Raw genomic sequence first — 16358 nt, 5'->3', positions numbered from 1 at the left:
TTGTCTGACAAGCTTTGCAGCAGAATGCGCGAACACACGTCAATAAAAATTACAAAAAGAAAAAACACATGATGATGAATATCCAAAGTGATCAATTACATGCTGCAATATGAGGATCTAAGCAATTTGGGAGAGAGAACTCAAATTCAAATTTGTAGTTGTGTATGTTGGTCCCAAAATAGAACCATAATATGGCTTTGGCCTAAACTTTTCCCACTACACCGAGTCTATTTCCAAGGTTTTCATTTTTTTTTTCCTGTGAAATAGCAGCAAGTCTTTATTTGAAAATGTCTAGCAAAACATAAGAGTGTTTGTCTATAGAATTCCTATAGTTTTTTATAACTTGGTCTCCTTCCTTGAGTAGACAGTAGGTTGTAAAAGTAACTCTCATGCCCAAAGTTGATAGTTTTATTCTAATATCCGAAATATAGGATATGAAGCTAAAACTTACGTGCTTTGAACATGCTAACAACAATAAACACAATCTCATATTAAGTATTCTAAATTAAAAATAAGTGTCATCTTGTTATAACCAAAACTTTGCCCGCAGCACAGAGTCTCTTCACTAGCCATCACTCTTATTTTTGGCATATATAACTACCGCTCTTCGTCTAACAATGTCTTGCAGTCTTTGTCAGAAGAAAGTCTTATACCATCAAATAATTTTCCTCCTTCATTGAGTAGATATTAAGCAAAACCTAACAGGATCAAGAGATCTCAAGGAGTAACTCAGCATTATTTAAACAGGGTGAGTGATGCATGTCTAAAACAGCCAATCAAAAAGAGTCATAATGAAGTTCATTCGATCAACAAATCCTGACAACATCTAGAGATCTCAAGGAATAAAATCACACAGCGGTTGCAAGCAGCCATAGCCTAGGTGTCAGCTGTGCAGTGCGGATAGGCAGCTGAGGGAAGCCAAAAATGCGAACATCAATCATGTGCAGGCACATTGGAAAAAAAAAAAAAAACACAGTTGATCAGCATGCGGGCATAAACAACATGGCTGAAACAGTTAAGGTATTTGACTGAAGAGAAGCTTTTTTTGCTGGCTGAAACTTTTCCAGCATTCAACAAAGATGAAATGAAAGACAAACGTTGTAATGATGGTCAGAAAAACCTTCATGATTTTATATGATAAGCACATAAAAAGCAATGCAAGATGGAGGCAGGTCTGGTAGGGGAGTGGTATGCTAAAAAGATACTTGTAAATGAGCATGTTTAAGTTATGAAATTTTTGTGTCCAATCATGGTAGTCTTGCATTTGAAAAAAGGTAGATCATTGTGCCAATGTTGACAAAGCTGATTTTAAAAAAAAGTCAGGTGGAAAAAAATCAGAGAGCCAATCTTAGGCTATCAAAAGCATAACATGGTTTTTCTTCGTAATGAGAAATGATGATGTAGAACTTCAAAGCTGGCCACCTTTTGCTGGGGATGGCGTTGACGCACACATCCTCTTAAGAAAAAAATTTGAAGATCTCGCATTATAGAGAGCAGTTGTTTCTTAGCCAAAAAAGAATAATGAAGAGAACAAACACAAAAGGGCATAATGACATCTTGAAGTGGCAAATTAAAATAAAATAAAATAAAACCCAAAAGGCAATGAGCAGCGCAGGTCTTGAATCGAATGACTGGAGGAGAAACGTTTATTTGACGCAAAAAGAACAACCATCAAGAACTTGATAGAAAGAATCATTATTATCTTGCTGGAAAGAAACAATCTTTTTTTCTGTTAGAAGGTTATGAAAATGAAATACCAAGAATAAAAAAAAATAAAACTTGCTGAAAACTAAAACCAGAGACAGAAGAAAAAAATAAATGAAACTGAAAAAAAGAGGAGAGAAATAGTAGCTCCTCACCTATTTTGTCAAGAGCCAACAAAAGCTGCCACTGAAACAACATGCAAACACCAACAAAAACCAAAAGAAAATTAGTTTTCTATACCAAAACACCATCAATATTGATTCCAGCACAACAAACTAAACTAATAAGCCTGGGCTAAAAAAAAAAAAAAACAATTAAAGAAATCATGTTCATCACACAAAACCACAACTAAATAACGTTAACAGACTAAATAATACCACGACAAATCATATGATTCCTAACTGTTTCCACCATCCTCTTCGTCACTTCCGTCCTCAAAAACATCAGCCAAAGACAACATAGAACTCCTCTTTTTCCGATTCTACAACCGAAGCTCCTTCCCAGCAAAACAAACATATCAATCAACAAAACCTAGAAAATAAATACTAAACACAATAATGAAACCCATCCTTTCTGTAGCTTTTCTAGCATCCCCTTCTCTTCCTCTTCAAACACACAAAACAACAACGACGTTGACTAAACACCTTAGCATTTTTAACAGCATTAATAAAAAAAGAAATTAGAAAAAGACGGCATGGAACTTTATCACCTTCTCTACACATTGTTTTCTTGTAATCAAACCAGAAATCTCTTTCCTAAATGTAATTCAAGAATGTAATAGAACAAATTAAGCACAGATAATCATCAAAACAAACCCAATCTCTGCTGACCAACAATTAATCAAGCAAGAATGGTTAAGAACCTAAAAAGGAGGATTTCTCAGAAAACCTTGGAGATTCTACCTCAGCGGAACTTGACCCGAATTGGAGGATATCGGGTTAGCCCCGAATTGGAGGATATCGGGTTAGCCCTTAGCAGAGGAGGACTTGGTTCTAGCTGGGTGTTGTTGGGGTTTCATCGAGGGCTGATTTTAAATGAGGACGTGACTGGTTTCTGGCTCTAGATCGTTCCTCTTTTCTTCTTTCAAGAAGAAATCAAATTCCTCGATCAAGATTGCTTTAATCCAGGCTGCCCGCTGCTGCCCTCCCTTTATTGCTTGCCTCTAGCATGGCAAAAGGGACCAAAAATAGCTGATACCTTCCCTCTCTTTTTTTCTCCCGATCCTCTTTCAAGTTTTAAAGCGCCCCTCCTCATCTCTCCAGGCTCTCCTCTCCTTTTCCCTCGGTCTCTTCATTTGTAAAAAAAAAAAATTCAGAGTGAGACTTTAGCCAGTTAAAAGGGCAAAACTGTAAGCACACTATTAAAGTCCACGGTGAAACTGAGTGTGTACCTGTGCACCAAACAATAAAAAAGCCACACGTTTTAGTGTTTTCGGTAATAAATATCAGTAGATATGATATTGAAAATTAAGTGCATGGTAAAATAATAATAATACTAATGAAAAGTAAGTGCATGGGAAAATAATAATAATAATCACCAATTTGATTTGTATCGTTGTGATTAATTGTGTTGAAAACATGTATATGCTTACTGGGATCAAATAGACTCATGTATTGTCCAGCCATAAATAATATTATGAATTTGGAAGTTGCAACTGAATCTACGATGGAAGTTGAACAAGAAGATATACATGTGTGAAACTTATTTTGGCCCAACAGATCCAAGCTTGAAATTCAGCCCACACTCAACATTATTTTAAAAAGAATATTGCAAGATAATTTGCTTTTTTCCCTCTTCTTTTTATTCCTCTTTGCTGTGACTTCCTCCCATATATACCAAAGATTTTAGTTTTAATCTGAATTTTTAGTTTAAGGAATGTGGAAGAAACAAGTAAGTATTTTTTTCTGTTGTTTTTTTAATTAAGACATTGATTGTGAAAGGATGAAAGAAGTATTTAGAATTTTTATATTGACTTGATGATAAAATAATGTAAGACTTTTAATTAATATTTTAGGGTGTTAGTGGATATTAAACAGCTAATTGTATGACTTGAATTATGATTATTTTTTTGAAGAACATAATATTATTTGTCAAAGTACGCAGATTTAAAGAATATATTGGAATTCTAGAAATTCTGATCAACTGGTCAATCTGAACTGACTAACTGTTGTAATGATGGTTAATGGTTGACTGGTTGATCTAACTGTAAGGCTTGATAAGTTTGAGTTATGTTAGAAATTGATCGAGTGAATCAATTCGAGTTTATAACTATATTTTGATTTCAAACTTAGAGTTTTAATCTTTTATGTTATTTGTTTCAAGTAATTTTTCAGTGTTTTTTCGTATCTGTTATAGATTATGTTGACGTTTCTCCTAGCGATTTTTAATAGTTTATGGTTCTACGTTCGTTTGTCTTTTGCTTTTGTTTTTAGGTGAGTGAGATAATTTTTAATATACATATAGTATAAATAATATACGTACGTTTATTATATGATGAGTACAAATGATTAATTCATAAATATTTATATATATTGTTTTATTACCTGAGTACTCATCTATTCTTGATTTTATACTCATATTTTGTTGCATTAAAATTCTATTATATGATATTTTGTTTGTTTTGATAATTATGTAAATATTTATTATTTTTTGACAAAGGACTTGTCAATAACTCCATATTAACAGAGCATAGTTAATCCATGTGTACATAGTATTTCGTATGCCTAATTAGCGAAAAAGGTATCAACCCGTGGAAACCGATCTTTCCACAGTGGTCGTCTGTGAATGTCATTTGAACTTATGTTAATATGCCTAGTATGTATATTTATATCAAGATATATATGACTTGCAAATTATTAATATCTAATATGTATATTAAATGTTATTTTCTTAATGAGTTGGTTGAACTCACCTTTCTATTTTAGTAGGTTGATATTTAAATGAGAGTTTTGTTACTTTATTGGTTGGCATGTCTTACTTGTTTTTGCGAAGCTTTTCTCGTGATTTTTATTCAATGTTTTAGACGCTTTATTATTATATTGTTTTAATTAAGGTTGGAATTTTAAAAAATATTATATTTAAAAGATTAAGAAAAGCTATGAAATTTATATATAAATTTATTTTATGATATGTATTTTAAAAGGCCTGGTGTAGATAAAGTATCTTTGTAATACCATTTCTGCATTGTTGGTTATAGACCGGAATTTAGGTGGTGACATTTACCCTTTAACATGAGAACGAGATCCTCTTTATAACCAAAGTATAATAAGAAAATTTAGATGTTCATTATAAAGTGACAATTGGTAAAACACTGGCTAACGATAAGATGATAAGCGGTATACTCTGTAGCAATGGAATTAGAAAAATCATATGTCATCATGGATTACAAAAAAAAAAAAAATCAAGATTGCGTTTCTGATGCTGTCTGTTTTTGTATTTTAAAATTGTAATTTAATTTATTTTTATTTTTTTTACTTTAAATTAATATATTTTTAGTGTTTTTAGATTAATATTCTGATATAAAAAATATTTTTTTAAAATTAAAAATAATTATTTTAATTTATTTTTAAATAAAAAAATATTTTAAAAATAATTACTAACTATATTTCCAAACAAAACATGGCTAACAAACCATGATTCAAGCCTATTCTTCTTAAAACATTCCAGATGTCCTAAAATTCAATTGAAAATCCTCCTCCAAATCTATTCGTTAGTCTTATCATGATAGATATTCATCCACACCACGAAGTTATTTCTTCCCCTTCGTATTTGACGAAGAAGTAAAAGGCAAAGAATGCACAATTAAAAGAAAATGTCCAAGCCTGATCAAAGTTAGATACCAGCTATGTACAGTGCCTAGACTAAATGTATGTTTAGTATTACAGTGAAATATTATTTTTAAAAATAATTTTTAATTGAAAATTTAATAAAATATTATTTCTTATACTTTTTTAACTTTTTTACATCAGTTAGTTGAGAAGTTTTAAAAACACATAAAAATATTAATTTAATATTTTTAATATGAAAAATTATTATTAATTTTTGAAAAACAATTTATAACATAAAAATAAATACTCATAAAAAATGATTAGTTGAAATCGGTTTTTTACCATTTTTCTAATTACAACAGAACCAGGACAAAAACCGAAAGCTTGATTGGAGAAAACAAATTCATCCTGATAGATAGCCTTTTGCATGCTCTAGTTCCCCCCCCCCCCCCCCCCCCCCCCCCCGTTAAACAAGAGGCTTGGATACTGCCCGACAGCTTTTGCTTGCTTGGTTGAAGGGTTTGAAAAGGGGAGTTCGGACCGGGAGAAAAAAGAGGGTAAAAGGCGTTGAAGAGTCAAGAATGCCTTTGGGCGTAGCTAAACCATATTCTTCACAAGGAACTCGAGTACCCTGCTGCATAATACGTTTGGTTGTTTTTTATATATATATATATATATAATTTTTTTTTAAAGTATTTTTTATTTAAAATTATATTAAAATAATTTTTTAAAATTTATTTTTGATACTATTGTATCAAAACTATATAAAAAACTAAAAAAAATAATTTGAAATAAATAAAAAAAATAAAAAATTATTTTTTTTACTTTATATAAGATTGTTCTAGTCTCATGACCTACGTTGTGAACTTTATGGTTTAATCTAGTTGACTCAAGTTATTTTTTTAAAAATTATTTTTATTTAATTACATCCTTCAACATTTGATTGATTAGAAAATAAACTTTATAATTTATTTTAGCTTATTTTCTATGAGGTTATCTTAGTCTAATGACCGATCATGGATCTGGTCGGTTAACCTGAGTTGCTTGGGTTATTTTTTTAATCTCTTTTAATTAGATTTTTTTTTAAATTTCATCATTCAATGTTGGGTTGATTGAGAATTGAAATTTATAATTTGATTCGATTTACTTTGTATAGGTTATTTTTGTCTCATTATCCGAGTCGTGTATTTGACTGGTTATCTTAGACTGACCTGAATTAATTTTATATGCTTTCATCTCAATATTAAAAAAAAAATATTATCCTAAACTTTTTTAATAAAACTATTATTTTAATCCATTATTTATGTTGTTTTTTTGAACAATAAGCTCAATCAAGTTCCATTAAATTAATTTTTATAAGTTTAAAATTAAAACATATTAAGGATGATCGAATATTTTAAAAAAATTGATTAGACGCGCAGCTTAATTCATGTAAATAATCTAGTACTTCTGAATCCAGACAATCATCAAATCGCCCCGCCTGATTGTTATCGATGGGAGCAAGATAGTGTCAGAAACTACAATTATTGAAAAATTAATCTATCCAAGTGGATTTTTCTACAGTAATCCTGGAGTTCCAACTCATAGACAACGAGTGTGCGAGCTAAACCAATTATGAATACAGGTTCGGTGGTCAACGAAAGCTCAAATATTTTGCTTTCATCTCTTTCAAATTTCTAAGTTTTCTAGTTTTTTCAAGGGCAGTTGCTGGGAAACTCTTCTATCAATTGCATCCGACTACCTTGGACGTTAAGCAACTTTGCTCCGAATTGGGAACTTCGCCAGGACAAAGAAACCAAGGTCAAACAAGGTGGCCACGGCCTTAGAACTTTAGCCGCCACAAATATTATTTTTTTCCAATAAAGTATGCAGTCCTTGTTCAGCACTCCAGGTAAAGCAAAATTGACATGTAAATGACTTGGACCCCAATTTTGTTTTGTTTCGTGCTTTAATTCCAGGTAATTTCTTGTGACCACACACACACGCACACATATATATCAGTCAAGTACTAGCATTTTGTTCCGTGTAAAATTATCGAGCTGCTGCGTCTTCTTGATACTTTTTTCAATTTAAATACATATCAACTCCTCCTTGAATTACCAAGAGTCTGAAGCTTCTTTCCTCAAAAGTGTTCATATAAGCGGAGAGCACAGATGGAGCGAAATTCTTGCACACCAGACTTGTTAAAAGAGGGTGGCGATGAATTCTCTGATATCTCACTCCGGCCACTGGATCTCTCCGATATAGATGATTTCATGGTTTGGGCCACTGACGCGGAAGTTGCTCGTTTTTGCTCTTGGGAACCTTACTCTAACAAAGAAGCTGCCTTGAATTACATCAAAAACTCTGTCCTGCCCCATCCCTGGTTTAGGGCAATATGCCTTAACAACCGGCCTATTGGTGCCGTTTCGGTGACCAAAAATTCAGGCAGCGATATCTGCAGAGGCGAACTTGGCTATGTTCTGGCTTCCCAATATTGGGGCAAAGGGTTTGTAACAAAGGCAGTGAAGCTGGTGGCTAAAACTATATTTATCGAGTGGCCACATCTGGAAAGATTAGAAGCTGTAGTAGATGTACAAAATGGAGGCTCCCAGAGGGTGCTAGAGAAGGCTGGATTCGAGAGGGAAGGTGTCCTGAGAAAGTATTATATGCTGAAGGGAAAATCTCGAGACATGGCGATGTTTAGTCTTCTCTCTACTGATCCTCAAATTTGATTGTTTCGTGAATTATTGTACTGGTTTCATGATATATAGTGTGTGGAATGTTAATTGTGAGTGAAAAACGATTCCATCAGAGAGAGAAAGATTGCTTGGAAATGAATAAATTATAGAGATGTTTAATTATGTGCATCTTTTGTCTTCGGTTTTTTTTTTTTTTTTTCACCATGCCTTTGACAAGGTCTTCTCGAATTCAATCCCTAACAATCTAAATCAACGGAATATATCTCCTTCTCCTCCGTGTTTCCTTTTCGCCGGTCTCTCTCTCTCTCTCTCTCCTCCTCTAACTGGGTTGTTTTCTATAAATAAAAAACAGCTGAAGGACACCGTCCCAATATCCAGCCGCTGCCACTTCTTGAATGCAGGTATGATGTACAGCCGCTCCACCACCAGTCCTCCACTTTCTCACAAACATTTTCTTACTTGTTCTATCCATTGCAAATACGACCCGCTGTTACTCACAAATGACCATCTGGCTATTCACAAAGAAAAGGAGAGAAAAAACAAATAAATAAACAGCACTTGGCCTTGGTTGAATCTCTCTTTTTTCAGTGGGAAGTCTCTTGCTCAATTTTCCCCATCAGTTTGATTGAATTTGGTCTATAAAAGATGTTTGTTCGACTGGGAATAATTATTGTTAAATCAATTGTTTGGGATTTATTTTTACCGTATTTTTTCGAGGCGACATATCTTTCATGGGAGAACTAAAAAACCATGTGAAATTAGTCTTAAGTGCGAGCTGGAGAACAGTGGTGTTGGTGGTGCTGGACTGATACCATGCGCGATGTAGTAATTGTTATTATCACAATATTGTATTTCAAATAAGGTAAGAAATCAAAATACTTTTCTAGCTATACTTTATAATAATTGAAGTTTAATTTACAATCGTGAACATCAATAATAAAAAATGACAACTAACGATAAAAACATGTAAAATTAGCATGTTATAATCATTTGATATTACATGTAATCTTTCTCCAGAGTATTAAAAAGATTATTTGAAAATAAGTTTTATTTTATTAAAATTTATTTATTTCATTTAAAATTAAATTTTTTATATTGTTTTGATGTATTAATATTAAAAATAAAAAAAATATTATTTTAATATATTTTTAAATAAAAAACATTTTATATTAAAAAAATAAATTTCTTAAAAAAACCCTAAGCTGCTTAAAAATCGGTCCTGTTTCGACCCATTGCTATACCAAAGAAGATGGACTCCTAAACATTAGAAATTATTGATTGTTTATCTCAGAGAAAGCGCATTTAGTGGTAAATCACCATAAAGAAATTTAACAGTCCTCCACCCCGGCGTCACCAGTCCACCGGTTTACCCGTGTACAGTTCGTACACAAGGCGCACAAAACGCCCTCATCCTGAATAAGTTGACTGTGATAATTGAAGAAAATCTCACTCTTTCTTTCTAAACACTGAAAAACCTCTCAGCTCACCAATGGATCCACTCTCAGCACTCCGCGACTTCACCATCCGGGGTGACCTAGACAAAATCATCCGCATCAACGACGAATTCCGCTTCGGCAACGAATATACCTTCCCTTGCTCAACCAAAACCGCTTACCGTTCCAAACAAGGCAATCTCTACACACTAGAAACCCTAGTTTACTGCATCCAAAACACCAATATCAAGTTCACCAATTACCTCCAAGACGCCCTCGCTCTCGGCATCCCCCCTGTCACTTACATCGACTGGAAACCCGTCAAAGAATACCTCTCCGGAAAACTCTCTTCTACCGACTCCATAGTTTTCCCTCTCCCTCAAGAATCTCAAAACCCTAATCTTAATTACCGCCCCGATGATCCCATGCTTCTTGATTCTCGCATCGATGATTCCGCCGCTGCTGATAAGTTGAGCAATGTGAATGAGGGAGTTGAAAATCACGTGTCTTTGATTTACGCCAACGAGAGGCCGTTGAAGGATAGGGAGTCGTTGTTGGAGTGTAAGAATAGGGATTTTTATGGGGTTTTGGTTGCTTCCACGCGCCGTGAAGAGGAGAGGCATAAATTTGAGAGTCAACAGAGGAAAGATGGGTTGGTGGCGAAGAGTAGGTTGATGGGAGCTGATGAGAGAGGAATTGGGTATGGTGGTGATGAGTTGGGCTATGATTCAGCGGCCAAGCCCAAAATGCATTTGAAAGGAGGGAAAATTGGGGAGGGGGTGCCCATAATTTTGGTCCCAAGTGCGTTTCAGACTTTGATTACGATTTATAATGTGAAGGAGTTTTTGGAAGATGGGGTTTTCATACCGACGGATGTGAAGGCTAAGCAGATGAAAGGGCCGAAACCGGAATGTGTTACGGTGCAGAAGAAGTTTAGCACTGATAGGAATAGAGTGATGACGGCTTATGAGGTGCGGGATAAGCCGTCTGCACTCAAGGGTGATGACTGGGATAGGGTTGTGGCAGTTTTTGTGCTGGGGAAGGAGTGGCAATTCAAGGATTGGCCCTTTAAGGATCATGTTGAGATATTTAATAAAAGTAAGTGAAGTTTTGTGCTTGTTGGATTGCATTGGTAGTTATATTTGGGATTTGTACTTAGCTGGTGATTGGTGTTGGCTGATTCTGTAGGTTATGCAAGAGTGTGATTCTTATAGTTTAATATGGTTTATTTAAAATACTATTTGGATTCAATTGGCATGACATAAATTGCTTAAACTTATGCAGTTATTGGATTTTTCATGCGGTTTGAAGATGATAGTGTGGAGTCTGCTAAGATTGTGAAGCAGTGGAATGTAAAGATTATCTCGGTGAGCACTTTACCCCTTTGATTATACTTGCTTTGTCGGGTGGCACCCGGTACTTTTACCCTGTCTCTTCCACTTCAACTTCCTTTTGCCATTTAGCAATTATCGGGAATTGGCATGTTACATGTGCAGATCAGCAAGAACAAGAGGCACCAGGATAGGGCTGCAGCGTTGGAGGTGTGGGACCGACTAGAAGAATTTGTGCGCTCGCAATCACACACTTGAAGCGTGTAGACTTTTAGAAGTTCGTATCTATGTTTCCCCCCCTTAAATGCTATCTATATTTGCGTATCTTTGAATTTGACAAACCTATATCAGGGTATCCGTTAACATATTTCTGGCATATGGTGAATGCATTATGTTTGGACAGTGGGTTAAACTAATTGATTTGAAGCATATGTTGTTTGTGTGCTAATCATTATCCACCAATTATCAGTTGCCACTTACTAATGAATGGATGTGGATAGAGAGTAGAAATATTGGAGTGAGTAACAGAAACAGTAGGGAAGCAGTGCTGGAAATGATTTGGGTTTTAATTTGGAATCTGATGGACATAATAGATGAAACTGTGCAGCAAAGCCGTTTCTGGCTCTCCCAAAGCTTATGGTAGGAATGCGATATAGCATTTCTGGTTAGATGATACACCTTTCCATGCAAACCTTCTTTATTTCCTAGGTTTTTATTTTTATTTTTTTTATGGTGATGTGTGTACAGGCTGGAGCTATACTTGGTTTTCTTCTTCTTTTTTTCCTTTTTTTTTTTGTTTTTTCTGTGATTTTGATTGACTGTTTCTGTGTGTGAATAATATACCGGTGTGAAAGTTTGTATTCTCAGTGACATGAACAAGAATACCTGTCCAAGCTGTAGCAATGTGTAAATGTGGAGTATGGTAGTTTTCACCTTGTTGACCATCTTGTGGCACGACCTGAAGATTTTTATGAATAGCCATTGATATCAATAATGCTGAGGATTCCATATTGATTGTCAGAGCAGATTAACTTTGCTTGAAGTGAGTGGATAACGTTAACAATTTTCTTCAAACTCATAATGGGGGTTGAATTACACGTGCTTGATTCTAGTTTCTATGAACATACTGAAAAGAAGAAACCCAAAGTTGGTTTGATAGGCACATGAATATTATCATGGATATTTGCAAAGACATTGTTTTTGGATGTGAGTTTTGAACATGTTCTAGAACCCGTTGCTCAGCTATCAAATTAGCTTGTTCTTTAACTAGCCATGTAAGAGCAATTGAACAAAGGAAACAACAAGGGTTAGACTGATGGTCTTTATTCTGTCCACCACCCTTCAATTTGCGACAGCTTGAACCAGGAAATCCTGCTTCATTCATTGGCAAGGTGATTGGCCATTGTAATAATTCAAACTGAGTTTTGATGTTGCAGTTGGCTTCATTCATCAGCCTATCCTAAGCTCAAAGATAGAACCATTGGTGGCTGTAGATAATGCAATTGGAGCTGCTTTAGTTGGGGCCTATAATTGTGCTTGATGTTCAGCATCCAGAGCTTTGCTACAAACTAACATCGCCCATGAAAAGAATTAGGATTTTTTTATTTCCCATTTACTTCTCTTCATAGTCCATAGATTTAAGAAATGATAAAGTTCATGCTTTGAGTCTTTAACTGTGCTAAGATACAAGGGTTTTGCTGGGACTTTTAGTTTAGTTAAAATATGGACAGGTTTTTTGAATGGTTTAACTGATGGCTATATTAATTTTAACTTGCCAAGAATATGGGTGGTTCAGTTCCTAATCCATTCCAAAATCAAAACTGATTCTGGTAGACTGGTTTGCCACCGATCATTTTTATAAATCTGTATTTTTAATGTGATCCGAGCTTCAAAACATTGTTTGTGCTGGAGTGTATGCCTGTATGCTAAGTATAAAATTTGAGGCATCTTTTTATGGGTATAGGTGTGTCAATGGAAACCATTTCGTAACCAGCTACAAGCCATTCAAAGTGCAGAGGCATCGTGGAAGGATGGAAAGCATGCCATGGCTGAATATGTGGATGCATGGTCTCCTGTTGGTTTCATTTTGTGCAAGTTAACTTCCAGTGGTTGGGTGCAGCTGCGAGCTGGAGACTTTGGTTTTTGCATGAGTGGATCTGATAATTTGTTAGACAGAATTTACAACACAAGGTCTGTTCTAATGATGCTTTTCCTCTGTAATTTTCTTTATTTAGTGATGTAACTTGTGGTATTAAATTTTAGGAATGTAACTGACATGGTTTGTTTCTTAGTAGGATATTGACTTCGGCACATATAATACTGCCAGATTAACACCTTAAATGAACTTGTTGATCGTTTTTTGTTATTATGCTATTCATTTCCGTTCTTTTTAGCTCAGCTTATGTTCAACTCCTTGTAAGTGACAAACTTTTAAACTCTCTGTTTAATGTGCTGTATGCATAGAACATAAAAAAACTGTGTACTGACGACCTATATGATAGATCATAAATATGTCTTATTAGGAAGGGAAGAGAGCAAACGTCTCTTCAGTAATACAAAATTACACCAACCTCTGATGAGGTCGCAAAAAAAGTATACAATACATGCACCCTCAACCGACACTCGGTAATATATTATATCATACAACAATGACCAAGGATATGCAACGTGTAAAGGTGAAAGTGTTGACTGGCTGGCTGATCAGAAAATCACTGTGAAGGTTGAACCATATGAAGCGGCAAAGAGAAGGAAGAACAGTAAAGAGATTGAGAAATCCATGGAGCTTCCATCTGATGTTCCATTTGTTTGTGTTGATGGTACAGTTTTGGATGCAGTTCCTACACCAGTGAATGTCACCTTGAGCAAGTTAATAACAAAACAGAGTCTAACATGATGAAAATACTTTTATGAGGATCTATTGGTGTACAAGCATAGAATAACTTGATCAACCATATGCTGTGTTTTCATAGCAATTAATCATATGCAATAAAAAAAGTTCGGTGTAAAGAGGCACCGACTTGTTTATTTATTTTACTTTCAGCAGTTGCACTATTTGCATATAATACTGTACCTGAAGGGGTGCTTGAAGCTTCTGGTGTTCCCGCAGGTGAGGCAGCTGGAGAGGCACCTGTCCAATACAATGTTATGAGTTAGCATCAGATCAGAATGAAAATTTTGAAAATGTGCAGTGATATTTTCCTTCTTGTGAGATTTCTCGTTTATTTTAGTTCATTCTCGTCCCTGACTGTCGTTCAGGGAGATCTAGCATCCATTCTTTCAGATTTTGGCAGAGTTTTGACAGGGAAACTCAAAGGAGAAGAGTTTTAAACTTGAAACCTCTTGGGGGAGGAGGGGCACTGTTGCCAATTGAGCTGTAGCTCACTGGCAATTCAAAGAAAGTTGAAGTTGCAAAGAGAGAAGTAAACTAAGTTCCAAGTTCCTTACCATTGCAGCTACTGATGGGTGGAGTTTGCACATTGCAAGCACCAGGTAAGGCTATAGCCTGAGTTTTGTTGACATTGATCCCTAGTGATGAGCCACCGCCATTAAGAACCTGGCACAAGCACTGGGGTGATGATCGAACAACACTAGCTAGCTGAGTGCAGCATTGTGAGGATGGAGTTGAGGAGTTCCCTGTAATGTAATTTAGGCACGGTGACATGCTGATTAAAACATTTGTACAATCTGATTGAGCCATGGCTCCCGCCCAAAGCATGGTCACCAGGACCATGGCCAAACCCATTGACATCGCTGTGTGGGCCATTGAATCTCTTCACTTAGGTATTGGAAATGCTCGTGGAACGTGAAGATCTCTTGTAACTATTGAGTTTGATTAGCTTGATGGAACGGGGAGAAAAGGGTATGGCATTTATAGGGATCTGATGCAAGAACAGGTAACTGAGAAGATCCGTTATGTGGGTGACCAACTCTTCCTGATTTCCAACGGTGGGCTTTCTAGTCAACCAGGCCAGCTTCGACCTCAAGCTGTTCATACTCGGAGACCCTGGAAATTTGCTGCGAGTCTTACATGTGGAGTTCTGAAGGTCGGCTTTATGGGCGAACAACTTCTACTGTCTGACGTGTCTTCTGGTACCAAGCAGCTTAGAGGCCTCTTTCTATATTTTAAAAAAATATTTTATTAATTTTTTTTATTAACTTTAAATTAATATATTTTTAGTATTTTAAAATTATTTTAATATGCTAATATTAAAAAATTAAAAAAATATCAATAACATATATTATAACATAAAATATTATTTAAAAAACAACCATAACTATTCTCCTAATCAATCTACTTTTCAAAGCATCAGACTTCTTTGTTCTTGCAGACATGCCCCAAGCAGAAAGCGTAACGTGTTTCGGACTCCATCCTTTACAGGAATTTGGCTCTGCACCTTTCCCTTTTTATTAGAATAAAAAAGACGTGATTTGAAAGCAGAAAATTCTCGAGGAAGATCAAAGAAATTGATTGCCCTCTCCTATGCTGACAACTGTTATTAAGACTCGTCTGCCTTAAAACCTAAGAAAAGGTGATGTATTCTTTCAGTGAACGAGGATCAAACCCTGTCTAGGAAAAAGTATGGTGGCAGCTATGCTTCTTCGGGCTTGCGCACACTTTGACTAATCCTACAGACCCTAAAGTTAACGTAGGCCTCCAGAACCATATATCTAATTCTTACAAAGTGAGGTTTGGCGCTCTTGTGGATCGATTGGCTATATGAAAAAATGTTAGACATTGCTACTTATTTAGTGGATAGCATTTGGGACAACCCAGGAGTGCTCAGGTAACTACTTGGTTTTAGAAACAAAGCTAATTTATTATCTGCACAGTGCCATGATATTTTTTTTAAAGAATGTATATGAATATAGTGATCAATTTGTACAATAAAAGATTCTTTTTAATTATCTAAATAAAAAAAAAAAAACCCAATTTTACTAATTGGGTATATTGTATAGTTTTGTATTATGAAAGGATTTTTTTTTACATTAAAAGCTTTGTTTAATGAAGAATACTTGGGCAATTAATTTTCTTTTTCATTTCAATCACTAATCTCGTTTCTTAACCTAGATTCTACTTAAGGACTACCAGCTCGAAGTGGAGCCGCCATTTGAGGTAGGTTAAGCCACACTTGCCTGGGCCAAGTAGTCGTAGAGGGGTTTATATACTAGCTTGACACCTTCAACTAACCTCTTGTCACCTTTAGTTAAATTAGTCCTTAATATATTTTTTTCAATTCAATCACTCTCGTGAGCTCTAAGATCCTATTTTATGACCCAAACTTTTTAAGGCACATGCAATCCTGCTCTCTAGCCCAATGCTAACCTCTCCACCAATGGTGCAAACTCTCCTCCATATATCGAGGTACTTTGCTCCTCAAGGTAAGGTTGAAGTGACTTTCCAAGTACCTTCATCGCTAGGTAAAACAAAGTCTCCAATTCAAG

The 16358-nt window shown here is 35.3% G+C and overlaps 3 protein-coding genes and 1 long non-coding RNA gene across 7 annotated transcripts; 2 read left to right on the top strand and 2 right to left on the bottom strand.

Moving 5' to 3' along the window:
- Positions 1–292: 292 nt before the first annotated feature.
- Positions 293–2654, bottom strand: LOC118061588 (uncharacterized). Of its 2 annotated transcripts, none has more exons than XR_004689589.2 (3): positions 2607–2654; positions 1860–1890; positions 293–908 (listed from the first exon to the last, which is right to left on the bottom strand). It is a non-coding gene; the product is annotated as an uncharacterized lncRNA (long non-coding RNA). The 2 variants fall into 2 exon arrangements; XR_004689588.2 differs by having other exon boundaries at positions 2082–2646.
- A 4828-nt stretch (positions 2655–7482) lies between these two features.
- On the top strand, positions 7483–8314 carry LOC118061589 (uncharacterized). Its single transcript, XM_035075083.2, has one exon. The coding sequence runs from the start codon at positions 7625–7627 to the stop codon at positions 8183–8185; it is 561 nt and encodes a 186-aa protein (XP_034930974.1). The 5' UTR covers positions 7483–7624; the 3' UTR covers positions 8186–8314.
- A 1072-nt stretch (positions 8315–9386) lies between these two features.
- On the top strand, positions 9387–14183 carry LOC118061590 (protein CDC73 homolog). 3 transcript variants are annotated; one of them, XR_012170982.1, is made up of 5 exons: positions 9387–10683; positions 10870–10952; positions 11082–11193; positions 12880–13106; positions 13439–14183. XR_012170982.1 is itself a non-coding variant. In XM_035075084.2 (4 exons), exons 1-3 carry the CDS (start codon positions 9642–9644, stop codon positions 11172–11174), a joined length of 1218 nt encoding a protein of 405 aa, XP_034930975.1. In that variant the 5' UTR covers positions 9387–9641; the 3' UTR covers positions 11175–11193; positions 12880–13281. The 3 variants fall into 3 exon arrangements, 1 of the variants encoding a protein (XP_034930975.1); XR_012170981.1 differs by having other exon boundaries at positions 13418–14183; XM_035075084.2 differs by lacking the exon at positions 13439–14183 and having other exon boundaries at positions 12880–13281.
- LOC118061591 (non-specific lipid transfer protein GPI-anchored 26) lies at positions 13410–14771 on the bottom strand. Its single transcript, XM_035075085.2, has 3 exons — positions 14361–14771; positions 13987–14043; positions 13410–13753 (listed from the first exon to the last, which is right to left on the bottom strand). The coding sequence occupies exons 1-3, from the start codon at positions 14677–14679 to the stop codon at positions 13617–13619; spliced, it is 513 nt and encodes a 170-aa protein (XP_034930976.1). The 5' UTR covers positions 14680–14771; the 3' UTR covers positions 13410–13616.
- Positions 14772–16358: the final 1587 nt, after the last annotated feature.

The sequence above is a fragment of the Populus alba genome, chromosome 10, assembly GCF_005239225.2.
Source record: "Populus alba chromosome 10, ASM523922v2, whole genome shotgun sequence".
Classification (NCBI taxonomy): Eukaryota; Viridiplantae; Streptophyta; class Magnoliopsida; order Malpighiales; family Salicaceae; genus Populus; species Populus alba.
Note: the sequence above shows the minus strand (reverse complement) of the source record. Positions and strands in the feature narration are given on the sequence as shown.